The sequence below is a fragment of the Cervus elaphus genome, chromosome 11 (assembly GCF_910594005.1).
Source record: "Cervus elaphus chromosome 11, mCerEla1.1, whole genome shotgun sequence".
Lineage (NCBI taxonomy): Eukaryota > Metazoa > Chordata > Mammalia > Artiodactyla > Cervidae > Cervus > Cervus elaphus.
This window is the reverse complement of record NC_057825.1, coordinates 12,826,910-12,854,097: the sequence shown is the minus strand read 5'-3', so window position 1 is coordinate 12,854,097 and position 27,188 is coordinate 12,826,910. Positions and strand designations below refer to the sequence as shown.

At 41.1% G+C, this 27,188-nt stretch overlaps 3 protein-coding genes across 3 annotated transcripts; all 3 read left to right on the top strand.

Moving 5' to 3' along the window:
• Nucleotides 1-1,767: 1,767 nt before the first annotated feature.
• Nucleotides 1,768-2,694, top strand: LOC122702986 (olfactory receptor 1L6-like). The gene has a single exon (XM_043917044.1). It carries the CDS (start codon nt 1,768-1,770, stop codon nt 2,692-2,694), a length of 927 nt encoding a protein of 308 aa, XP_043772979.1.
• A 5,357-nt stretch (nt 2,695-8,051) lies between these two features.
• LOC122703022 (olfactory receptor 1361-like) lies at nt 8,052-8,993 on the top strand. Its single transcript, XM_043917104.1, has one exon. It carries the CDS (start codon nt 8,052-8,054, stop codon nt 8,991-8,993), a length of 942 nt encoding a protein of 313 aa, XP_043773039.1.
• A 7,534-nt stretch (nt 8,994-16,527) lies between these two features.
• Nucleotides 16,528-21,391, top strand: LOC122703082 (putative olfactory receptor 1F2). The gene is made up of 2 exons (XM_043917175.1): nt 16,528-16,584; nt 20,378-21,391. The coding sequence occupies exons 1-2, from the start codon at nt 16,528-16,530 to the stop codon at nt 21,314-21,316; spliced, it is 996 nt and encodes a 331-aa protein (XP_043773110.1). The 3' UTR covers nt 21,317-21,391.
• The last annotated feature ends 5,797 nt before the right edge of the window (nt 21,392-27,188 follow it).

Below are 27,188 nucleotides of genomic sequence, written 5' to 3'. Positions count from 1 at the left end.
GAAACTCCAATACTTTGGCCACCTGATGCGAAGAGCTGACTCATTTGAAAAGACCCTGATGCTGGGAAAGATTGAAGGCAGGAGAAGGAGACGACAGAGGATGAGATGGTTGGATGGCATCACCGACTCGATGAACTTGGGTTTGGGTGGACTCCGGGAGTTGGTGATGGACAGGGAGGCCTGGTGTGCTGCGGTTCATGGGGTCGCAAAGAGTCGGACACGGCTGAGCGACTGAACTGAACTGAACTAAGTATCTCAGAGAGAAAGAAAATGCTTCAGAAAACAATGCTACTGTATGCACCTACATGTTAGTGTATTAAAGGAAAAATTAAAAGTCTGAGTTCTCCTAAGCAGGGCAGTGACTTTCATTCAAGAACACTAAGCATCAAAAATGTACCATTAGTACTTCTGTTTGCTTTTGACCCTTAAAAAGTATCAGAAAGATTCTGAGGACACAAGGCATACAGGATGTGCCATGCATGCACACTAGGTCATCTCAGTCGTGTCTGACTCTTTGTGACCCCCATGGACTGTAGCCGGTCAGGCTCCTCTGGCTATGGGGATTCTCCAGGCAAGAATACTGGAATGGGTCACCATGCCCTCCTCCAGGAGATTTTCCCAATCCAAGGATCAAACCCATGCCTCTTACATCTCCTGCATTGACAGGCGGGTTCCTTACCACTAGCACCACCTAGGAAGCCCACAGGATGTGAACTTCCTCTAACTCAAAATCTGCACCTCTAACTCGACCCTCCCTTTTCTGGGAGTATTTGACCACCACTTGTAGGCTTTCCTTTCTGCTGTTTTTTCTGAAGATAATCCTATCCCTAGGAAGGGTGGACACAGGGAATGCATGTTCTGTAACTCAGTGGTCCCACTATCAACCCAGATGGCTGCTGGCTGCTTCAAACTCTATGTCCCAATCAGTTCTGGTCTTGCTCCCTTTTAACTGAGTTCCAACTTGGTAGATAGATGACTAAGGCATCGATTCCTGCCAGACTGGAGCCTTGGCTCAGAGTCCCCTGTTCTTGCCTTTGGGGGACAGAAACAACCTATTCCTGAGGCTCAGCACCTTCCTACTCAGGTCACTGTTTTTTGCCAGAATGCTGCATCTTCTCACATTTCCGTGGCCCACACTACCACCCTTCGGATGCTTCTTGCCTATAAAAGCACCTGCCTCTTAGTTCCTCTATTTCTTCTTTGATGTCCATCCACCTGCCTAAATAACCAAATTCAATGTTGGTTAAATAGGCTCCCTCTGCCAGAGACATTTCTCCAATTTGCCACTCACCCTCGACAGTTCCCCACCCTGATGGAACTGGGTGTCCATCACCAGAATCATCTGGCCAGGAGGCACCTGAAGATTATCATGCTGATTAATAACTGAGGCCAGACACAGCAAAAGGATATCTTAGATTCAGCTTGGGAAATCAAGCAAACTGATCCTTTCTGAACACTTTTTTTAAACCTTTGCTATTTACCCAAAGAATATGGATATTACAAGGTTTATCTTTTGGACAAGGAACAGGAATTGAAGCACCCTGTCCAAGACGAGTCAGACACAAAGTTGGAATTGAAATCAAGGTGTGCCAAGACCAACCATATGAAGTTATATCGTAGAATATACGGTGGTCTACATGAATGACTCCCCTCATGGGATGCATAAGCTGGAATAAATTATGCAATATGTCCTCTACCAGACTGAAGACCCCAAACCATACAATACACACCTAATATTCCTTTATATTTTTTATTTGCAGATCACTGATGAGGGGAAACCAGAGCCACATCACTGAATTCCTCCTTCTGGGACTGACCAGTGACCTCAAACAGCAGGTGTGGCTCTTTGCCAGCTTCCTGGCTATGTACCTGGTCAATGTGGGTGGCAACTCAGTCATCATTGCAGCCATCCAGGGGGATGTCCACCTCCACACCCCCATGTACTTCTTCCTCTCCAACCTGTCCCTGGTGGACATCTGCTTTACAACTGTCATTGTGCCACAAATGTTAGTGAACATGCTGACTCAGAGAAAGGCCATCCTCTTCACCCAGTGCCTGACCCAAATGTATTTCTTTGTGGCCTTTGGGATCACTGACAGCTTCCTCCTGGCTGCCATGGCCTTGGACCGCTATGTGGCCATCTGCCACCCACTACATTACACCACCACCATGAACCCCAGACGCTGCCTCCAGCTCGTGACAGCATCCTGGCTGGTGTCCCACCTCCACTCACTCACCCACACCGTCCTCATGGCCCGCCTCTCCTTCTGTGGGCCCAACATCATCCACCACTTCTTCTGTGATGTCCAGCCTCTGCTGATGCTCTCCTGCTCTGACACCTCTGTCAATGAGCTCTTGGCCTTCACAGAGGGCTCCTTTGTGATCATGAGCCCCTTCATCTTCATTATCATCTCTTATGTCTATATCACCCGTGCTGTTCTGAGAGTCCCTTCTGGGAGAGGCAGGTACAAGGTCTTCTCCACCTGTGGGTCCCACCTCACAGTTGTGGCACTATTCTATGGAACTATAATATCTGTGTACATCCGTCCCTCATCCACCTACTCAGTGATGAAGGACCGTGTGATCACTGTCATCTATACAGTAGTTATCCCCATGCTGAACCCTTTTATCTATAGCCTCAGGAACAAGGACATGAAACAGGCTATGAAAAAACTGATGAGGAAGACAGATTAGCATAACTTCTAGAGGTACACCTCAGCATTCATTCATTCAATACGAACTTATGAAACAGGGACTTCCCTAGTGGTCCAGTGGACAAGACTCTGAACTCCCAAAGCAGGGGACCCAGGTTTGATCCCTGGTCAGAGAACTAGATCCCACAGGCCACAACTAAGACCTGGTGCAGCCAAATATAAATAAATAAATACTTTTTAAAAAAAGAATTTATGAAACACCTGCTCTAAGCTAGGAATTGCATTCAGTTGCATAATGGCAAAATATGAAAATATTGCAAGGCTAAATCAATGGTAGCTCCTGTCTTCAAAATTAATCACAGTTCAGTAAGGGAAAGGAGATGCCTGCAATACAAGGTTATTATACTTTTGGCAAAAACAAGTAAGACATGAGTATTGATGAGTATTACACATACGGTTTTCTTCTTTTCCTTTCGTAGTCTCTGGGTCTTGTGTGACACATGCATGACCAGGGCTGTGCAATACACGTCCTTATGGAAAGTAAGGAGAAACTTCCTGAGTCAGGTGTTTTAAATATTAGTTACACAGGTCAACTCACAAATCTTCCCTTATCTCTTTGAAACAGTCCCTCTGCAAAGTCACTTCAGTCGTGTCCGACTCTGTGCGACCCCATCCCTGGGATTCTCCAGGCAAGAACACTGGAGTGGGTTGCCATTTCCTTCTCCAATGCATGAAAGTGAAAGGTGAAAGTGAAGTCACTCAGTCATGTCCAACTGCTAGCGACCCCATGGACTGCCGCCTACCAGGCTCCTCTGTCCATGGAATTTTCCAGGCAAGAATACTGGAGTGGGGTGCCATTGCCTTCTCCATCTCAGTATATTAGCTAGTGGTAAAGAATCCACCTGCCAATACAGGAGATGCAAGAGATGTGGGTTTAACCCCTAAGGTCAGGAAAACCTCCTGGAGAAGGAAATGGCAACCTACTTCAGTATTTTTGTCTGGAAAATTCTACAGACAGAGGAGCCTGGTGGGTTACAGTCCACAGGTTCGCAAAGAGGAGGACACATCTGAGCAACTGAGCACACACCTACATATTTCTGCCCGATAAAACATAATTCGCAACTTTTGGGTTGTGCTTCTTCTTTTTTTCAGTAAATACAGAAACCATGCTTATACAAGCTTCTCCTAGCCAACAATTAAGCATGCCAGGGATACCAAGGCAGGCTTATCTCCAGAGAATTACAGGACTCTTCTGGTGGAAAATTTTGATTCTAGGACACCATCCCCACCACTCAACCTTGCATTGGCCTAGTCAAAACTTTCTTGGCACTTTGCTGCAGTCTTCCTATCCCATCCTTTTTTCTTCTCTCTTTTTTTCCACAGGTCTCAAGGTTTGAAAGCTCTCTCTGATTTCTCCTGCCACCTCCTCAATAAAAATCTCACACACCAAATCCCACCTTGGCATCTGCTTCTCAGAAGACCCAAACTAACTCATTAACCAATACCTTGCAAACAATTCTACTCATTGGTAGATACCCTATGGAAAGTTGAACAGGCACACCAGGAGATTGTACAAGAATTCATGAGTGCAGACATTCCAAATGGAATAAACTGATGTTCTGACCTCATTTATTATGCTTTTCCTGTCTCACCTACGAAACAATCTAACAACTTAATACAAAAGAAATAAGGAGGAAAAATTCCAGTTCTCTAGCCTTTTCTGCTAAAATAATAAAGGTTAGGTTGTCACTAAAATATCAGTAGTAGAACAAAAGAATGATAAATGATTGTTATTGTGGAGTTGTTCTCTTTAGAGGATGGTGGTCTGAAAGTTTTTTCAATTTCCCTGCAGAAATGTTTTTTAAGAAAAAGTGAACAATGGAAAATGTCTTTTTTTTCTCATTTTTTAATGATAAAAAGAGGAGTCTAGCTGAAATAAAGAACGTTTTGGGAGGAAATGCCAAAAACCTGGCAACAAACTCAAATGTCCACTAAGATCGGAATGGAGGGACTTCCCTGGTGTCCAGTGTTAAGACTCCGTTTTTCCACTGCAGGAGGCACATGTTTGATCCCTGGTCTGGTGACTAAGATTCCACATGTCGCATGGCTCAGCCAAAAAAGAAAAAAATATCAAAATGGATAATATAGTACAACCACACAATATAATTAGAGTCCACACTCCCTTAGCTGCAGTTCTAAAATTCAACTGAATCACTTTGCTATACCGCAGAAATTAACACAACATTATAAATCAACTGTACTTCAATTAAAAAAAAAGAATGACCTGTAGCTACAAGCACTAATATAAATGAGAAAGTACTAATATAAACAGTTCAGAAAGAAAGAAGTGAAAGAAGCAAAATGATTCCAGTCATGTGAAAGACAAAAATAGGGAAACAATACACAAGTTATGCATATGTGCAGAGTTGCTGCTATATGTGTGCGTGTTTGTGTGTGTACATTCATTAGTGTCTGACTTTTTGCCATCCCATGGACTGTAGCCCACCAAGCTCCTCTGTCCATGGAATTTTCCAGTCAAGGACACTGGAGCAGGTTGCCATTTTCTACTCTAGCATAGCAAAACTATAAGAAAACTATTCCCATATAGCTTACAAACTCTTCTTCATATATGATGTATTTCAAAATTTTATAAATATAAAGAAAATCCTGTATACAGAAGTGTCCCTATTACTTAGCAGATTTTTGCAAATAAGCTTTATCTCTACCCTTTGGAGTCACAGGGAACAATTGAACTGTAGAAATTTGAAGACAATGATTGTGTGGCCCACACTTCATTAAATCTCTTTAGTTTCATTTGTTATTGTTTATTTTCTGGAACATGATAGGTGTTCTTTATAAGGATTTGAGTTAGAGCATGTGAACTCAGTGGTAGATTAGGGTTGGGGGTGATGGAGCTCTCTCCCTCCTATACCCAGGGGAAGGGCATCAGGTATAGTGCTATCAGGATTCCCAGGCCTGTTCAGTCTGACACTGCCAAGACTCAGGACTCCAGGGCCCCAAGGGGACAGCTGAGAGGCTGGACTTTTGCCCCATCTTGTCTCTAACTAAGAGATCAGGGAGTGAGTCCCAGGAGGTACTCCATATGAAAAGCCCACAGCTCCTCCTAGCCCCTGTACCTGAGGACAGACTGCTCCAGCCCTGGGTCTTTAGTCTGTGCTGCTGTTACAGGGCAGGAAGAAAACTGAGGTTCTAGCCAGTCCTCTTTAGGAGAAGACAGGTAGGCAAACCAAACAAGCAAGGCAGACCCAACACCTGGTGATGGTGATGAGATCTGAGGATGGTCAGAATTTCCAGGTAAGACCTGAGTGGTAGAGGTGGGAGACATTGGTCAACACACACACACACCTACACATCTCCTCCCCTATTCCTTATTGCCCCTTCCTTACTCTCAGCCAAATACTTCCCTGGTGGCTCAGACGATAAAAAATCTGCCTGCGATGTGGGAGACCTGGGTTTGACCCCTGGGTTGGGAAGATCCCCTGGAGAAGGGAACAGCTACCCACTCCAGTATTCTGGCCTGGAGAATTCCATGGGCAGAGGAGCTGGCAGGATACAGTCCATAGGGTTGCAAAGAGTTGGACCGGACTGAACAACTTTCACTCAAATACAACCTGGCTCTCTTATCCATCATGAGGAGGGTCTTGATTTAATATTCATGACCCTCTAGAGAGTCTAGCCTGAAGTCAGTGTAGATTAGTGGTCCCCAAGCCCCTGGCAAAGGCCAAGACATTGTAGCTATAATAACAGTGCTCAGGTCCCCTACATGATGCCTGGACAATTCACTCACAGCTCACTCTACCCTGAGTGACTTTCAGAATCCCTACACCCACTGATAGTTCAGGAAGCCTTAGTCCATCTTCTTAACTTCAGTCCTGGAGTGATGTGAAATAGGCTTATTTAGGCTCATTTTACAACTGGGGTTCTTATAAGTTAAATGTTTTCCACCAAGATGGTATGGCTGGGACTCAAACCTGGGTCTGCACATGTCACAGTGGACGCGTTGTTATGGTACTCCTAGGTCAGACCATTGCCACCCAAGGCGATGATGACACTGTTGACAATGACAGGTACAATTCCATATATGAAATTTTACAGGTTTCAAAGCCCAACTTCTCACAGACCATGACCAACTCCAATGTGCCCAGGACTGAAGGAGTTTCCTGGAAGTGGGATGTTCCATTCTGAAAGCAGGAAAGTCCTGGACAAACATAGAGGACTAGTTGGTTGCCCCAGAAAGCATCCTCCTTTTGTTAACTCCATCAAGAGAAAACAATATCAGAGGAAGCTGTATTTGAGGATCATTTGATATGAACCATTGTTCTAGCTCGGTACAATCCTTATCTAATTCAGTCCTGACCACCGTATTATTGGTCACCAGGTTCCATTTTATCTACTACTGATTCTAGGAATATTAGGTAACTATTATCACAGTTTATTGAAGACCTATTCTGTGCTACTGCCTTGAATATATCATCTTATTGATGAGCTACAGTAAGTACATGAAGTATGCACATAATTTACAGATGAGGAAATTGAAGCAAAAAGAAAATAGGATGTGGAGTTTGCAAAGGATTACACAGCCAGAAAATAAGTCCATCCAGTCCATAGGACATCAAAGCCAACATTCCTAAGGACTGAAGGTGTTGACAATGCTGACAATGATAACTCTTGTTTGTCAAATATCTTTGAGCTTATAAAGTAATTTCATCCACATTAGTTTATTTGATGGATCTTCAAAAGAAAAAGAGGATATTCCCATCATATGATGAATATCTGAGTGACAGTTATGATCTTTCTATATAATTAGTATCCCTTCTCTACTCCTCAAAAAAACACACATATAAGAAATAGAGAAAGACAGAGAGAGAGAGAGAGGACTATCCTTAAGAATTTTCTAGTAAATGCATAGCCCCATGCTATCTTTTTTTTCCATTTATTTTTATTAGTTGGAGGCTAATTACTTTACAATATTGTAGTGGTTTTTGCAGTACATTGACATGAATCAGCCATGGATTTACATGTGTTCCCCGTCATGATATCTTACTCAAACTTCACAAGCCTGTGAAACTGATAGCTTTCCTATTTGAAAAAATAGGCATGGACTAAGACTTGGGAATTTTCTTCCCAGCTAATCTCCAGTTCAACCCTCAACCAGAAACTCTACAGGACAACCTAGAATCCAACTAAAATGCAGAGTCTCCCAACAAGTCTCCCAATCACTGTGCTTAGTTCTTACATATGTACATGTTTACATGCCCACCAGCAAGAGACACTTATACATCTCTGTGACCTTTGAAAAAAACACAGAAAACAGACAAAGGCTTTGAATGATATAAGTTTCTGAAGCAATATTTTCCTTGCATTTGTCTCCTTCAAATGAGCGTTACAAATGAAACCAGCATCTCTGACTTCCTACTCTGGGGCTTCTCTCAGCACCCAGAGCAGCAGCCTCTCCTGTTCGGGCTCTTCCTGGCCGTGTACCTGGTCACCATGCTGGGGAACCTGCTCATCATCCTGGCCATCAGCTCTGACCCCCGCCTCCACACCCCCATGTACTTCTTCCTGGCCAACCTGTCCTTCACCGACACCTGCTTCTCCTGCACCATCGTCCCCAAGGTGCTGCTCAACATCCACACACAGCACTACACCATCTCCCACACTGGGTGCCTCATGCAGATGTTCTTCTTCATGGAATTGACTCTGCTGGATGACTTCTTGCTGGCTGTGATGGCCTATGACCGCTATGTGGCCATCTGCCTTCCTCTCCACTACACCACCATCATGGGGCCCCAGCGCTGCCTGCTGCTGGTCGCCACATCCTGGCTCAGCTCCTACCTCCTGGCCTTCTCTCTCTGCCTCCTCATGTCTCAGTTCTCCTTCTGTGCCTCCCATTCCATACCACACTTCTTCTGTGACCTTCTCCCTCTCCTCAAACTTGCCTGCTCAGACACTCGCATCTTTCAGCTCATGATGTTTGCAGAAGCAGCCCTCTCGGGGGTGGTCCCTCTCACCTGTGTCCTGGTCTCTTATGCCCACATCATCCACACCATCCTCAGGATCCCCTCTGCTGGGGGGAAGCACAAAGTCTTCTCTACCTGCGGCTCTCACCTGACAGTGGTCACTCTCTTCTATGGGACACTCTTTCTGGTGTATTTCCAGCCCTCATCCTCCTACTCAGCAGACACTGGGATGGCAGCATCTGTGGTGTACACGATGGTCACCCCCATGCTGAACCCTTTTATCTACAGCCTGAGGAACAGCGACATGAAGGGAGCTTTGTGCAGATTCTTCAGCTGGGGAAAACGTTCTACTCTGTAAAATGTCCTGAACCAGATTAGGAGCTCAGGTTCTATGACATGCCTTCTTTGTGGGTGTCTTTGTTGTCATTTTGAAAAACTCAGATTAAATTAGGCTGATGCTCAGCATCACAAGCAGGTTTTAAAGATGGAGAATGCCTGACTTGCAGGACTGGAATATGATCAACTGGCCAAGGACACAAATAAAGCCTGAAAGAGGAGTGACCACAAATCCCTGCAAGGTGACTTGATTACTGGATATAGGTGGCCAAGCAGATTCAAACCAGAGAGTGGGAATCATCAAAGGATGGTATCAGACAAAATACAGGTTCTTGGAGGAAGCCCAAGTACCAATTCAGTCTATAGCTAACCTGAGCATTCAGCTACAAGAAATGCTGACAATATCTGGAAGGTTCAAGTGCCTGAGCTTCAGAGACCACTACCAAGCCCATATTTGGAAACAAAGGGATTTGACCACACAGGGAGAAAACTGAACCAGAAGACATACTCTTTGCTGGGAATAAGTGAGGAAGACTAATTCTAGGAGAGGAAACCTGGAACACGTAGACGGTGGTGGCTGGTCCAAAATCATATACTTGGGATTAGAACTAAGTCTGTGACAGTGAGTGACTATGAGTTATTGGACAGATTCATGATTTACCTCTGATACTCTGACTTATTTTGCTTTTCTGTACTTCAGAAAAAAATATTATAGCAAATTTGTAAAACATGCAAATAGAAAAAAGAAGAAACATTCACTATCCTTTTGTCTTTTGCTTTGATGAGAAAATATTGGACATACAATTATATAAATTTTTGCTTAACTTTACAACACAAGTTGTTTCCACATTATTGTTGCTGTTGTTCAGTCACCAAGTCGTGTCCTACTCTTTGTGACCCCATGGACTGCAGCACACCAGGCTTCTCCGTCCATCACTATCTCTCTGAGTTTGCTGAAACTCATGTTCATTGAGTCGGTGATGCCATCCAACCGTCTCATCCTCTGTCGTCCCCTTCTCCTCCTGCCCTCAATCTTTCCCAGCACCAGGGTCTTTTCTAATGAGTCAGTTATTCACATCAGGTGGCCAAAGTATTGGAGTTTCAGCTTCAACACCAGCTCTTCCAATGAACATTCAGGGCTGAATTCCTTCAGGATGGACTGGTTGGATCTCCAACCAGTTGCAGTTGGTTGCAGTCCAAGTGACTTTCGAGAGTCTTTTCCAACACCACAGTTCCAAAGAATCAATTCTTCGGTGCTCAGCTTTCTTTATAGTCCAACTCTCACATCCATACATGACCACTGGAAAAACCATAGCTTTGATTAGATGGACCTTTGTTGGCAAAGTAATGTTTCTGCTTTTTAATATGCTGTCTAGGTTCATCATAGCTTTTCTTCCAAGGAGCAGGCATCTTTTAATTTCATGACTGCAGTCACCATCTGCAGTGATTTTGGAGACCAAGAAAAAAAAGTCTCTCACTGTTTCCATTGTTTCCCCATCTATTTGCCATGAAGTGATGGGATTGGATGCCATGATCTTAGTTTTCTGAATGTTGAGTTTTAAGCCAACTTTTTCCCTCTCCTCTTTCATTTTCATCAAGAGGCTCTTTAGTTCTTCTTCACTTTCTGCCATAAGGGTGGTGTCATCTGCATATCTGAGGCTACTGATATTTCTCCCAGCAATCTTGATTCCAGCTTTTGCTTCATCCAGCCTGGCATTTCGCATGATACACTCTGCATATAAGTTAAATAAGCAAGGTGACAGTATATATCATTTGTCTCTATCCTCTCCATATTTTGTTGTTCACATTTTCTCATAAATGTAACTAATATGATAGCCAAAGTGGTATATCATTGATTTTGTTCAATTTATTTGATTATTGATGAGGGAACTATTTTTTCTTGAGTCCCTTAACCAATTTTTAAAATTCTCTTATCATTTATTTGTGTCATCTGCCTATTACTTTTTGAGAATTTTTTATTGGCTTTTCTGGACCTGTCTATATTAAAGATATTATATCTTTGTCTTCTTTGTCTTAGTAATGTTCCTAGTTAATTCTTTATCTCTTAACTATGAGATTTATTTACTACAAGCAAGTTTTTTTTTTTTATATTGTCAAGACATCTTAATTGTAACTCCTTTTACTAGAGTTTTATTTTAAAATATTTTCCTTTACAGAATACTTGCAAATATTCAACTTTTTCATTTTCTTGTAGAATAAAGTATTTTTAATATCAGACATACAGTAGTTTAGAGTGAAATCATATTGTTAAAGTGGTTCTCTCTAACAAAGAATGGCATTACCTCTGATGTTAAAATAAGGAAGATATTATGAACAATGTTATAGAACATATTTTAAGTTTAGGTTAAATAGACAAATTTCTGTAAAATATATAACTCATCGAAACAAATCTAGTAAGAAATAGAAAACCTGAATATAGGTTAGACCTATAGCATTACTTTAGACCTATAGGCATTAGGGAAATTGAATCAATAGCCAAAAACTTTTCCTGAAAGAAGAATTCAGGCCCAGATGCTTTTAATAGTTTTACAAACAATTCAATGGAAAAAATAATGCCTGATTTGCTAAATTCTTTCAGATAATAAAAAATAAGGGAATAATTCCCTTTTGGAGATACCCTGATACCTAAAGTTAATGAGAACACTGCAAAAAAGTACAATAACAGGCTGATCTCATTCATGAAGTAAATATACCATTTCAAAGCAAATTATTAGTAAGCAAATAATTAAACAATGCAGAGAAACTGTGAGGTTATCATTATCAAGGAGTTTTCCCAGAAATACATAGTTGATTTAACATTAAAAAATCAATCAAAGTCACTCTTTTATAAAACAAATAACAAAAAATCATATTAGGCAAGAATATCATCTCAATAGATGCAAGGAAAATAATTTTGTATGAGTCAACATATGTCAATTAAAATGTGTTGCTAAAAATAGACATAGAAGCAAAATTTCCTAATCTGAAAAATGAGTTCTTTTTCAAATTATAACATATGTAATATGTTACATTTCTACAAAATATATAACTATAAAATATGTAATAATAATTACACATTTAATTCCTTCTCATAAACGAGCAACAAGACAAAATATCAGCCCTCACCACAACTATCCCACGTTGCACATGATGTCACATCCAGTGAAGTAGGATAAAATAATAAATAAAAGATACAAATTCTCTAAGGAAAGAAACAAAAGTGCATTTTACTCACATGTGACAGTTTCATATTATTACAATTCAAACCTGTCTATATAGGAACCATTCAAATTATTAGGTGTTTTGAACAAAAACAAACTATAAATAGAACCTCCACTCTCACTTCACAACATACACAAAAATCAATTCTACAGTAACTATAGCACTAATTGTGAAAAGCAAAATTACAAAGGTTTTAGAAGAAAATGCTGAAATATACCTTCCTGAGCAAAGGGAAGGATGGACTTCATACACCAGACACAAGTGAAGCATTAAGATGAAAGGAAAGTACTAATGAATTCAATTCATTGAAATTTGAAATATTTACTTAGCATACAAGATTGTAACAAGGGTGAAAGGACACACCATAAAGGCAGAGAAAATATTTGCAATCATATAATGCACAAGGGACTGGTATCTAGAATATTTAAATGGTTCTATAAATAAATTAGAATGAAACACAAATAAGTGGGAAAATGAACAAAAGTGTACGCAAGCACTTTCAAAATTAGGAATAAAAATGCTAATAAGTATTTTAAAGGTAACCCAACCTCATTAGTTTTTTAAATTTATGCCTGTGCTGGTTCTTCGTTGCTTCATGGGCCTTTCTTTAGTTGTGGTGAGCGGGGAATATTCTCTAGTTGTGGGACACAGGCTCCTCACTGCGGTGGCTTCTCTTCTCGCGGAGCACAGACTCTAGGGCACTCAGGCTTCAGTAGTTGCAGTCCATGGACTCAGTAGTTGTGGCTCCCAGCTCCAGAGCACAGGCTCAGTAGTTGTGGCACATGGGCTTAGTTGCTCCACACCATGTGGGATCTTCCTTGACCAGGGATCGAACCTATGTCTCTGGCATTGGCAAAAGGATTCTTTACCCCTGAGCCACCAGGGAAGCCCCCTAACCTCATTATTAATCACTGAAATATAAAATCAAACCATCAGGAGATGCCCCACAATACACAAACACCAAATGACTATAATGAAAAAGGCTAACACCAAGGCTAAGTGTTACCAAGAATGAGCTACCACCACAATCTCACCTATTGCCTGATGGAAGCGTAACTCTGTACAATCTCTTTGGAAGTCAACTTGCTATTGTATATTAAAATTGAAGATGTAGATATCCTATAACCATGAAATTCCACTCCTAGGTATGTATGAAAGAGAAAGAAATGCATGCGTGCAGCAAGAAACATATACAGGAATGGTCATCGCAGTATTTCTCCAAATAACAGGAAACAACTTTCCTTTCAAGACTAGCTTGCATGATGAATGTGTGGTACCATCATATAATGTAGCATTGGAAGTGAACTAACAGCCAGTACCTAAAGCTGTCCAGATGATCTCACAAAAGAAAACAACTGAACAAAAGAACCAGAAAAGAGAATACATAATACATGAGGGCATTTATATAAAGTTCTAAACTAGGCAAAACTAAAATAAAACACTAGAAAGTTGGAAGGGATCACTTTACTTTGAGACGGGAAGAGAAATGATGAGCAGGATACACAAAAGAAGTTTCCACCATGCTGGCAACATTCTACTTCTGAATTTGAGAAGTGATAAGTAGGTGACTGGGTTCTAATAACGTCTTAGGTAGTATGCTAAGAGAAATAAGACAGACAGAGAAAGATAAATGCTATAGGATATCACTTACATGTGGAATCTAAAAATTACAACAAACTAGTGAAGCGACTTAGCAGCAGTAGCAGCAGTGAATAATACAAAAATGAAGTAGAATCACAGATACAGAGGACAAACTAGAGGTTACCAATGGGGAGGAGAGAGATGGAGAGTATAGAGAAGGGGGAATGAGAGGCAGGCAAAAAGTATTAGGTGTAAGATGGGCTCAAGGATGTACTGAACAACACAGAATATAACCAGTATTTTATAATAACTGTAAACGGAAAGAAACCTTTAAAATTATATTTAAAAATTTTAATTAAAGATCAAAATAATTTTTTCCAAAAAAATCCTATCTTGGAGCAACCACTCATCAATCAATTAATAAAGGATTGACTCATATACTATTTAAGCTAAGTGATGAGTGAATAGACATTAATTTTATTAACATTCTTAACAGAATATACATCTTTTATACATTCTTTTATATGGAAGATACATTTAAATGAAAACAAATAAATATACACAGATATTGATTTCTGTTTAGAAATAAATGATTAGGCACCTTGGGCCCAGTAGAAAATCTAAATATTATTCATATCTTGGCTCTCTGAGATCATTAAATAAGGATGTTTCTTCTTCTACATGACTTTAAAAGCAAAGATGGTGACCCCTAATCTATTTCTGCCTTTATTTTTTCTTATTTTCTGGGAAATACTGTATTACATCCATGGGGACAGGGGTCTAATTAGAAAGTGTGGACTCCAGGACAGAGAAGCACAAGTTCAAGGTTAAGGTGGGAGGATGGATCCATGCTGTACTTCAGCCAAGGAAGAAACCAAGGGTGCTGCCATGGAGCACAGCCTGGTCCACCTGAATGGAATTATCACTGATACCGCTGGGACACTGGGGGCCACCATCCAGAGGGGACAGCTGGCAGGTTGGACAGTTGCCCCATCGTGTCTCTAACTAGGAGGTCTGGGATCAGATCCCAGAAGACACTGCCTGTGAAAAGGCAGCTGCTCCCCCTGGCTCCTGTGCCTGAGAATCACTAGTGACCTGAGTCTTCAGTCTGTGCTGTTCCTACTCAGAGGGAAGGGCTCTGTGTCTCCAGCCATAACTTCTTGGGGAGACAACTGGGTAGCAAACCCAACCTCCGGCGTGAAATGGTCACAGATGGAGGCTGGTCAGCACTTCCAGGTGAGAACAGAGGCTTAGCGATCAGGAGAGGGAACACAGTCTACTGAAGGCCACCTGTGTGCATATTCACTCACAAACACACACACACAAACTCATATTCACACATATACTCACACAACCCTTAGAGTCTCTCTTGTTTCCTCTTTGCCACTTTTTTTCTACATCCCTATCTGCCAATCATTTTCTGGATCTTTGATGACCACGAGGGGCACCCAGTTCTGGGGTTCATCACATCCCTGAAGGTGCAGGCTGAAGGCACTGTGGAGAACGGGTCTCAGAGCATCCTTCCCCCAGCCCCATCAGTGACCAGCTCACAGCACCTGTGCAAGAACAGAGCACAATTCACCCTGGTCAGGCAGGACAGCCTGGCTCCTGGAATCACTCTCAGCCACTACACCAAGTCAGTGCCAGAAATGTACTCTCTACTTCCTTTTACATTTATCAAACTCAGTCGCTTGCTTCTTTCTATTAAAATAATGCAAACTAAATTATTTAAGATAAAATTGTTTATTCCCATTATGGGTGCTGTGTGCTCAGTCACTCAGCCACGCCTGACTCTTTGAGATCCCACAGACTACTGCCCCCCAGGCTCCTCTGTCCATGGAAATATCCAGGCACGAATACTGGAGTGGGTAGCCATTTCATTCTCCAGGGGATCTTCCTAACCCGGGGATTGAACCCGTGTCTCTTGTGTCTCCTGCATTGGCAGGCGAAATTAATAATTAAAGAGCTCTTAATGATTAAGTCATTTGATTCAGTTTCCACATGGTTTCCAGATGCCAAAACAAAAGCTTTGCCATTGACAGTTCTGAGTAGAATTAGAGGAGGTGCTGCTATGCTGATGATATTGGTGATGATGATGACTTTTTATTGACATTTCACTACCTACAACCCCAAGATGCAGGCAGTGACCTGGACTCAACAACAACTATGCAGCCTATTTCATTAAAAATAGCAAAAATAATAACAGATCATATTCATTGAGCACTTACTATGTGTCAACTTTGATCTAAATATTATATTTTTTGTCAAGTTTAATACTTGTAACCACGCTCTGTGGGCTTCCCAGGTGTCACAGTTGTAAAGAATCAACCTGCCAATGCAGGAGATGCAAGAGACCCAGGTTCAATCCCTTGGTTGAGAGAAGGAAATGTCAACCCAATCAGTACTCTTTCCTGGAAAATTCTATGGATAGAGGAGTTTGGTGGGCTATAGTCCTTGGGGTCGACAGAACCGGGCACAACTGAGTGACGGAGCATATACACGGCCACTCTATGTAGTAAACTCTATCATTATCCCATTTAAGCCAATGAGGAAACTGAAGCTGAAAAAGCTGATGACTTTCTCAAGATCTCATCAAGATTAAAGAGTGAGAAAATTCTGTCAGACTCCAGAGGTATATATTTATTCATTACCCTAAACAAACATGGCACGGACACCTGCTGCCACTGACTGACCTAGTATTCTTCCTCCACAACATCATGGTTCATTCCAATATCACATCCTGACTGCACATCATGAATCCTGAAGAAACTGCAACCAATACAATTCGGATTCTTCAACCATCCTATCAGGTAGGTTATTATCTATATCTGATAGAAGCAAGGCAAAACTCAACAGGAATAAAAATTTCTCAACTATTAAAAGGCATGTGAGGAGCAGAGCAGTACAGCATATCCTCTAGGGCTTTTGCATCCCACCCTGTGTCCCAGGCTCACATTTCATCACCTGATACTAAAATGAGAGTAACATCACTGTCCTTAGGAGCATGCTGTCCTCCACATACATTATCTCAGTTATAATTTCAGTGAGCCTGTGCAGAAGAATTGATGCTTTTGAACTGTGATGTTGAAGAAGACTCTTGAGAGTCCCTTGCACTGCAAGGAGATCCAACTAGTCCATCCTAAAGGAAATCAGTCCTGGGTATTCATTGGAGGGACTGATGTTGAAGCTGACTCATTGGAAAAGACCCTGATGCTGGGAAAGATTGAGGGCAGGAGAAGAAGGGGACGACAGAGGATGAGATGTTTGGATGGCATCACCAACTCAGTGGACATGGGTTTGGGTGGACTCTGGGAGTTGATGATGGACAGGGAGGCCTGGCACACTGCAGTTCATGGGGTTGCAAAGAGTCGGACACAACTGAGCCACTAAACTGAAGTAGTTGCACGTGGTACAAAACAGGAGACAGAGATTCAATGTAAAGTAATTAACCAAAGACAGACTGAGCATAGGGAACAGAGAAAACACTCCTATCCCACATCCAGATGTCAAAGCTCAGATGTTAAAACATAAGATGTTCATGAGCAGGTTGATGATGAGAATCAGTTCATTCAGTCATGTCCAACTCTTTAGGACACCATGGACTGCATCACACCAGGCTTCCCTGTCCATCACTAACTCCCAGAACTTGCTCAAGCTCATGTCCATTGAGTCACTGATGCCATCCAACCATCTCATCCTCTGTCTTTCCCTTTCCCTCCTGCCTTCAGTCTTTCCCAGCCTCAGGGTCTTTTCATATGAGTCATATCTTTGCATCAGGTGGCCGAAGTATTAGAGTTTCAGCTTCAGCATCAGTATTCCAATGAATATTCAGGACTGATTTCCTTTAGGATGGACTGGTTGGGTCTCCTTGCAGTCCAAGGGACTCTCAAGAGTCTTCTCCAACACCACAGTTCAAAAGCATCAACTGTTTGGCACTCAACTTTCTTTATGGTTCAACTCTCACATCCATACATGACTACTGGAAAAACCATAGCTTTGACAACACGGACCTTCGTTAGCTAAGTAATGTCTCTGCTTTTTAATATGTTGTCTAGGTTCATCATAGCTTTTCTTCCAAGGAGCAAGCGTCTTTTAATTTCATGGCTGCAGTCACCATCTGCAGTGATTTTGGAGCCCCCCAAAATTGAATTATCTTACTATTTCCATTGTTTCCCCATCTATTTGCCATGAAGTAATGGGGCCAGATCCCATGATCTTAGTTTTCTGAATGTTGAGTTTTAAGCCAACTTTTTCATTCTCCTCTTTCAATGTCATCAAGAGGATCTTTACGTCTTCACTTTCTGCCATAAGGGTAGTATCATCTGCGTATCTGAGGTTATTGATATTTCTCCCAAAAATCTTGATCCCAGCTTGTGCTTCATCCAGGCTGGAATTTCACATGATGTACTCTGTGTATAAGTTAAATAGGCAGGGTGACAATATACAGCCTTGACATACTCCTTTTCCTATTTTGAACCAGTCTGTTGATCCATGTCTTGTTCTAACTGTTGCTTCTTGACCTGCATACAGATTTCTCAGGAGGCAGGTCAGGTGGTCTGGTTTTCCCATCTCCTGAAGAATTTTCCACAGTTTGTTGTGATCCACTCAGTCAAAGGCTTTGGTGTAATCAATAAAGCAGAAGTAGATTTTTTTCTGGAACTCTCTTGCTTTTTTGATGAACCAATGGATCTTGGCAATTTGATTTCTGGTTCCTCTGCCTTTTCTATATCCATCTTGAACATCTGGAAGTTCTCAGTTCATGTACTATTGAAGCCTGGCTTGGAGAATTTTAAGCATTACTTTGCTAGTGCGTGAGATGAGTGCAATTGTGCAGTAGTTTGAACATGCTTTGACAATGCCTTTCTTAGGGATTGGAATGAAAACTGAGCTTTTCCTGTCCTTTGGCCACTGCTGAGTTTTCCAAATTTGCTGGCATATTGAGTGCAGCACTTTCACAGCACCATCTTTTAGGATATGAAAGAGCTCAACTGGAATTCCATCACCTCCACTAGCTTTGTTTGTAGTGATACTTCCTAAGGCCCACTTGACTTCGCATTCCAGGATGTCTGGCTCTAGGTGAGTGATCACACCATTGTGATTATCTCAGCTGTGAAGATCTTTTTTTGTATAGTTCTGTGTATTCTTGCCACTTCTTAATATCTTCTGCTTCTGTTAGGTCCATACCATTTCTGCCCTTTATTGTGCCCATCTTTGCATGAAATGTTCCGTTGGTATCTCTAATTTTCTTGAAGAGATCTCTAGTCTTTCCTATTCTGTTGTTTTCCTCTATTTCTTTGCATTAATCACTGAGAAGTGCTTTCTTATCTCTCCTGGCTATTCTCTGGAACTCTGCATTCATATGGGTATATCTTTCCTTTTCTCATTTGCCTTTCACTTCTCTTTTTTTCTCAGCTATTTGTAAGGCCTCCTCAGACAACCGTTTTGCCTTTTTGCATTTCTTTTTCCGAGGGATGGTCTTGATCACTGCCTCCTGTACAGTGTCATCAACTTCCATCCATAGTTCTTCAAGCACTCTGTCCATCAAACCTAATCCCTTGAATCTATTTGTCACTTCCAGTGTATAATCGTAAGGGATTTTATTTCTATCATACCTGAGTGGTTTAGTGGTTTTCCCTACTTTCTTCAATTTAAGTCTGAATTTGGCAATAAGGGGTTCATGATCTGAGCCACATTCAGCTCCCAGTCTTATTTTTGCTGACTGTATAGAGCTTCTCCATCTTCAGCTGCAAAGAATATAATCAATCTGATTTCAGTGTTGACCATCTGGTGATGTCCATGTGTAGAATCTTCTCTCGTGTTGTTGGAAGAGGGTGTTTGCTATGACCAGTGCATTCTCTTGGCAAAACTCTGTTAGCCTTTGCCCTGCTTCATTTTGTATTCCAAGGCCACATTTGCCTGTTACTCCAGGTTATCTCTTGACTTCCTACTTTTGCATTCCAGTCCCCTATGATGAAAAGGACATCTTTTTTGGGTATTGAGAATGATATGCCCTTAATGAAAAGTTGCTTTTTAGTTCACAGGGTTCTCATAATGACACCAACTCACTGATGGGGTCTTTACAGGAAAGGGGGCCGTAGTACTCCCCGCAGAGACCCCTATGTCTCATCTGGCTCCTCTCTGAAGAAATTAACCCTCCTTTCATCTCCCTCAATATGTGCTCAACACTCAGACACAAACACACAGAGCTCCTTGTTTAGCCCACTAGTATATGCATGAACCCAAAATGAGCTCTACAATAAGACAGTGAAATTTAAACGGCTGTTCTATAGTTTTCAAGGATTTATTTTGAAAAGATTCTTCCTGGTGAATCCAAGTTCAGTCTCATTCAGACCACCCATGGGGAAAACCTGCCACATTACAGGAGTGTAGAACCCAGACTACATCTCTACCCTGATGCCTCCTCATCAGATTCCACAGTCCTCCTATTTGTACATATTTGCAAACCACCATTTACACCTACTAGGGAATGCCAATGAGTTCCTCAAGAAATAGCGAAACATGGACCAAAGTTCATGGAATCTGTAACACTGAGAGCCTATCTTTGTTTAAATAAGATTCTGTTCCTATTTCTCTGTTTTCGAGGAAATTACAAACCAGACCAGCATCTCTGACTTCCTACTCTTGGGCTTCTCTCAACACGCAGAGCAGCAGCCTCTCCTGTTCTGGCTCTTCCTGGCCGTGTACCTGGTCACTGTGCTGGGGAACCTGCTCATCATCCTGGCCATCAGCTCTGACCCCCGCCTCCACACCCCCATGTACTTCTTCCTGGCCAACCTGTCCTTCACTGACACCTGCTTCTCCTGCACCATCATCCCCAAGGTGCTGCTCAACATCCACACACAGCACTACACCATCTCCCACACTGGGTGCCTTGTGCAGATGTTCTTCTTCATGGAATTGACTCTGCTGGATGACTTCCTGCTGGCTGTGATGGCCTATGACCGCTACGTGGCCATCTGCCTTCCCCTCCACTACACCACCATCATGGGGCCCCAGCGCTGCCTGCTGCTGGTCACCGCATCCTGGCTCAGCTCCCACCTCCTGGCCTTCTCCCTCTGTCTCCTCATGTCTCAGCTCTCCTTCTGCGCCTCCCATGCCATCCCACACTTCTTCTGTGATGTACCCCCACTCCTGAAACTTGCCTGCTCAGACACTCGCATCTTTCAGGTCACCGTGCTAACTGAAGCTGTTCCCTCGGGTCTGATTCCTCTCACCTGTGTTGTAGTGTCATATGGCCACATCATCCTCACCGTCCTCAGGATCCCCTCTGCTGGGGGGAAGCACAAAGTCTTCTCTACCTGTGGCTCTCATCTAACAGTGGTCACTCTCTTCTACGGGACACTCTTTCTGGTGTATTTCCAGCCCTCATCCTCCTACTCAGCAGACACTGGGATGGCAGCATCTGTGGTGTACACGATGGTCACCCCCTTGCTGAACCCCTTTATCTACAGCCTGAGGAACAGACACATGAAGGGAGCTTTGTACAGATTCTTCGGCTGGAGAAAATGTTCTACTCAGTAAAAAGCCCTGTCCCAGATTAGAAGCTCAGGCTCTGTGATGTGTTTTATTCCTGGAGTCTTCATTTGAAAAAGTTTGACAAATTCAGACTCAAGGCAGGATGGTGCTCAGAATCACAAGCAGGTTTTTTTTTTTTTTGTGAAGTGGGCATGTTCAGCCTTTATTATAAAGTGAGGCTAGCTGTGAAAGGGCCCCTTGACAGAGTAAGCACCTCAGAGCCCACTCCACACAAGCAGGTTTTAAAGATGGAGAATGCCTGACTTGGTAGAACTGGAATACCATCAACTAACCAAGGACAAAGCTAAAGCCTGCAAGAGGAGTAACCAGCAGTCCCTGCAAGGTGACTTGATTACTGGATATGGGTGACCAAGCAGATTCAAACCACAGAGTGGGAATCATCAGAAGATGACATCAGACAGAATACAGGTTCTTGGAGGAAGCTAACCTGTCCATTCAACTACAAGAAATGTTGACAATATCTGGAAGGGTCAAGTGTCTGAGTTTCAGGGATCATTTCCAAACCCACCTTTGGAAACAACTCATAGGGATTCAGCTACACAGGGAGAAAGCTGAACCAAAAGACATACTATTAGCTGGGAATAAGCAAGCAAAACTAATTCTAGGAGAAGAAACCTGGCACTGGTAGGTGGGGGCTGGTCCAAAATCATACACCTGGGATTAGAACTAAGACTGTGACTATGAATTATTGGAGTAGATTCATGATTTTTTTACTTTTTAAGCTGTGGCTTAGTTCATTTTTCTATAAAAAACACTCAGAACAAATTTGTAAAACATACAAATAGGAAAAAGAAGAAAAAGAAACACTCACTATTCGTACATTTAAAGACAACCACTGATAATATTTCACATCATTTCCCTCCTGTCTCCTAAAATTGCTTTTTGTTTTTTACTGTGTTGAGAAAGTACTGGACACACAATTATATAGCTTTTTTGCCTAACTTTATAACATAACTTGTCACCACATTAACTCCTCCTGAACATTTGGCTCTCAGATGACAGAAGAAAGGGTAGTGTTTCCCCATTGTTGGATGATTAGGAAATTTCTGTGTGTTCACTATTACAAATAACAGTGCAATGAAAGTCTCTGAAAAGAAATGATTCTTATGTTCATAGTCTGTAATTTTAATATTTTCAAAAGTAGAACATCAAAGGGTAACATTTTGGGGGCTCTTTTGTCCATGCTGCCAAAATGTCAAATAAGAATATTCTTTTATCTCTGTTCACTCCATATGTTGATGTTCACATTTTCCCCTAAATGTAACAAATATGGTAGTGAAATCATATCTTCTTGCCCTGGTTTTAATTTCTTTGTTTATTAATAAGGGAACTATTTTCCAGCATCCATTAACCAATTTTTAAAATTCTCTTATTAATTGTTTATTCATGTCATCTACCTATTACCTTCTGAGATTTTTTTATTGACTTGTATGGGCCTTTTTATATTAAAGATATTACATCCCTGTCTTCTTCATCTTGTTTCTAGTTCATTCTTTATCTCTTAACTTTGTGATTTTTTTTTTTTTTTTTTTTTTTGGTCATTCTGCATAGCATGTGGGATCTTTGTCTTGTGACTAGGGATAAATCCTGTGCCACCTGCATTGGAAGCACGTAGTCTTAAACACTGGACCACCAGGGAAGTCCCTTAACTTGGTGATTCTTTTAAATGTATGGAAGCTTTTATTTTATTATCAAATCAAGAAATATTCTTTGTAACTCCTTTTACTACAATTAAATTTGAAATCCTCCTTCTGCAGAGTTCATGCAAAGATTCAACTTTTTCACTTTCTTGTGTTATTACACAAGAATATTTTTTTAGTATTTTTTAATAACCATACATTAGTTTAGGATGAAATCATATTGTTCAAGTAAGAATAACACACAATGAGTTTGAGTTTGAGTAAACTCTGGGAGTTGGTGATGGACAGGGAGTCCTGGAGTGCTGCAGTCCATGGGGTCATAAAGAGTCAGACACAACTGAGCGACTGAACTGAACTGAACACACAATTATACCACTGATATTAAAGAAAAATATCATAAATAACTCATCAAAAAAAATTAGGAAGAAATATACAACCTCAATAGACCTATAACAATTAAGGAAATTGAATCAGTAGCCAAAAACTTCCTCAAAGAAAATTTCAAGACCAGGTGGTTGCAATAATTTTATAAACACTGGAAGAATTCTACTTTGCAAAACTCTTTCAGAGAATAAAAATAAAGGAACACTCACCTATTCCATTTTAGACATTAGCACAACTTTGATACCTAAAGCTAATGAGAATATTGCAAAAAAAAAAAAAAAGTACATACATTGACATGAATCAGCCATGGATTTACATGTATTCCCCATCCCGATCCCCCCTCCCACCTCCCTCTCCACCCGATTCCTCTGGATCTTCCCAGTGCACCAGGCCCGAGCACTTGTCTCATGCATCCCACCTGGGCTGGTGATCTGTTTCACCCTAGATAATATACGTGTTTCGATGCTGTTCTCTCGAAACATCCCACCCTCGCCTTCTCCCACAGAGTCCAAAAGTCTGTTCTGTACATCTGTGTCTCTTTTTCTGTTTTGCATATAGGGTTATGGTTACCATCTTTCTAAAAAGAAAATATGATGTTATTATTACCAAGTTGAGTTTTCCCAGAATGCAAAGTTGGTTTAACATTCAAAAGTCAACCAAAGTAAGTCACTATTTTACAAAACAAAGGACAAAAATCATATGATTCAAGAAAGCAATACTTTTGAGATGCAAGAAAAATTTGGATATAATCCAACATATGCTTATTAAAAAGTCAGGTTAGCAAATGGACATAGAAGCAAATTTTCTTAATATGAAAAGAGTTCTTTTTTCAAACATATAGCATATAATGTGTCATAATCTTACACTAAATCCTTCCTGTCCACATGAGGAACAAGACAAAATACCAACTCTCACTGCAGCTATCCCACATTGTACTTGAAACATCCAGTGCAATTCAATAAGAAAAACAAATAAAATATATACATTTTCTAATGAAAGAAACAAAATTGAATTTTATTCACACATGATAGGTTTCATAATATCGAAATTCAAAGGACTCTAACATTCAAATTATTAATTAGGTGTCTTGAGGCAAAAACAAGTAAAACATAGACACCTTAGTACTCAGTTCACAAAATACACAAAAATCAACTCCAGAGTGACTAAAGCAGTAATTGTTAAAAGCAAAATTCTAAGGATTTTAGAAGAAAATGCTGAAATATACTTTCCTGAACTAAGGAAACAATGGACAGCATAAACCAGCATTAAGAAAAAAGGAAAGAACTGATGAATTCAATAAATTAAAATTTAAAATATTAACTTTGCAAACAGAGTGTAACAAGAGTGAAAAGACAAACCATAAAGACAGAGAAAATATTTGTAATACATATAATGCACAAAGGAATGGTATCTAGAATATTTAAATAGCTCTATAAATAAATTAGAATTTTAAAAGATAACTAAAAAGAAAAATGAAAAAAATTTAGATAAACAGTTTCAAAATTAAGAAATACAAACACTAATAAGTATTTCAGGTACCCAATCTCAGTTTTAATTACCAAAATATAAAGTCAAGCCATGCCCCCCAACACACATACACACCAAGTAACTACAATGAAAAAAACCAACACACCACCAAGTGTTATCAAGAATGAGCTGCCACCACAACCTCACTTATTGCTGATGGAAGTGCAAATTGGTACAATCTATTTGGAAGAGAATTTGATATTGTATAGTAAAATTGAAGATGGAGATATCCTAAAACCATGAAATACAATAATAATTGTATGAAAGAGCAAGGATGGGTATGTATGGGTATGTATGAAACAGAAGGAAATGCTTGTGTACACGAAGAAACATATACAAGAATGATGAAAACAGTACTGTTCCAAATAACAGAAAAAAAACTATTCTTTCAAAAATAGCTTGCATGACTAATGTATGGTATCTTACAATGTAGCAACTCACAGCAATGGAAGTGAACAAACAATCACCACCTAGAGCTGTCTAGATGATCTCACAAAGAAACAACTGAACAAAAGAGCCAGAAAAGAGAATACAGAATGCATGAGGACATTTATATAAAGTTCAAAAACAGGCAAGACTAAAATCAAGTGTTAGAAAGATAACAGGGATCATTTTACTTCAAGAAGGAGGGAAGAGTGATGATAAACCTAATAACACAAAAGGAATTTCAGACAAGCTGGCAATGTTCTACTTCTGAATCTGGGAAGTGATACACAGGGGATTGGTTCCCAATAATTTCTTGGGCAGTATGCTAAGAGAATGTCAGACAGAGAAAGACAAAAACTATATGATATCACTTATAAGCAGAATCTTAAAAAGTACAACAGTCTAGTGTATAAAACAAAAATGAAGCAGAATCACAGATGTAGAGAACAAGCTAGTGGTTACCAGTGGAAAGGGGAGAGAGGGGCAATATGGAGGATGGGGAATGAGAGGTACAAACTCTTGGGTGTAAGGTAGGCTCAAGGATGATTGGTACAGAACTGAGAATATGGCCAATATTTTGTAGTAACAGTAAATGGAAAGTAACCTTTAAAACTGTATTAAAATTTTTTAATTCAAAATAAACATAAATTTTAAAAAACTATCCCAGAACAATAAATAAATAAAGTGTTGACCTGTATACTATTTAAGCTAAGTGATGGGAGAATAGGCATTAATTTTATTAACATTCTTAACAGAATATGCATGTTTTATACATTCTTTTTATGGAAGATACATTAAAATAAAAACAAACGTATTCATAAATTAATTTATTTTTAGAAAAAAATTATTAGGCACCATGTGTCCAATAGAGAATCTAAATATTATTCATATCTCTGTTCTCTGAGATCATTAAGTAAGACTGTGTCCTCTCCTACATGACTTCTGAAAGCAAAGCTTATGACCTCTGATCTGTTCTATCTTTATTTTTACTTATTTACTGGGACATACTATATTATATCCACAGGGACAGAGCTCAAATTAGAAAGTAGGGACTCCAGGACTGAGATGGACCAGTTCAGGGTAAAGGCTGGGAGGAGGGATCCACGTAGCACCTCACCCAAGGGAGAAACCAGGGGTGCTGCCCATGGAGCCTGGTCCATCTGAATGGAGTCATCACTGATGCTGCAGCGACACAGAAGGCCACCGTCCAGACGGGAGAGCTGGCAGGTTGGACAGTTGCCCCATCGTGTCTCTAACTAGGAGGTCTGGGAACAGATCCCAGGAGACACTGCCTGTGAAAAAGCAGCGGCTCCTCCTGGCTCCAGTGGCTGGGAATCTCTAATGACCTGAGTCTTCAGTCTGTGCTCTTCCTACTCAGAGGGAAGGGCTCTGTGCCTCCAGCCCTTGTGACAACAGAGTAGCGAACCCAACCTCCTCCGAGGAAGCATCACAGATGGAGGCTGGTCAGCACCTCCAGGTGAGAACAGAGGCTTAGGAATGGGGAGGGAGTCTGCCTAAGGGCGCGCGCGCACACACACACACACACACACACACACACGCTGACACATATACACAAGCAGCCTGGAGAACCTCTTCTTCATTTTGCCACTTTCTTCTGCATCCCTATCTGCCAATCATTTTCTGGATCTTTGATGACCATGAGGGGCACCCAGTTCTGGGGTTCATCACATCCCTGAAGGCGAAGGCTGAAGGCTCTGTGGAGAACGGGTCTCAGGGCACCCTTCCCCCAGCCCCATCAGTGACCAGCTCACAGCCCCTGTGCAAGAACAGAGCATCACTGAGCCTTGTGCAGTGGAAGAGCCTGTTCCCAGAGTCACTGTCCGCCACCTCACCATGTCAGTACCCATAATTTACTCTCT

Bases quoted from the DNA above. Each gene is read 5' to 3' on its own strand.
- LOC122703022 (XM_043917104.1), top strand. From the start codon at position 8,052: ATGAGCGTTACAAATGAAACCAGCATCTCTGACTTCCTACTCTGGGGC.
- LOC122702986 (XM_043917044.1), top strand. From the start codon at position 1,768: ATGAGGGGAAACCAGAGCCACATCACTGAATTCCTCCTTCTGGGACTG.
- LOC122703082 (XM_043917175.1), top strand. From the start codon at position 16,528: ATGAATCCTGAAGAAACTGCAACCAATACAATTCGGATTCTTCAACCA. The intron at 16,585-20,377 runs GTAGGTTATTAT...TCTGTTTTCGAG, and splicing joins TTCTTCAACCATCCTATCAG to GAAATTACAAACCAGACCAG.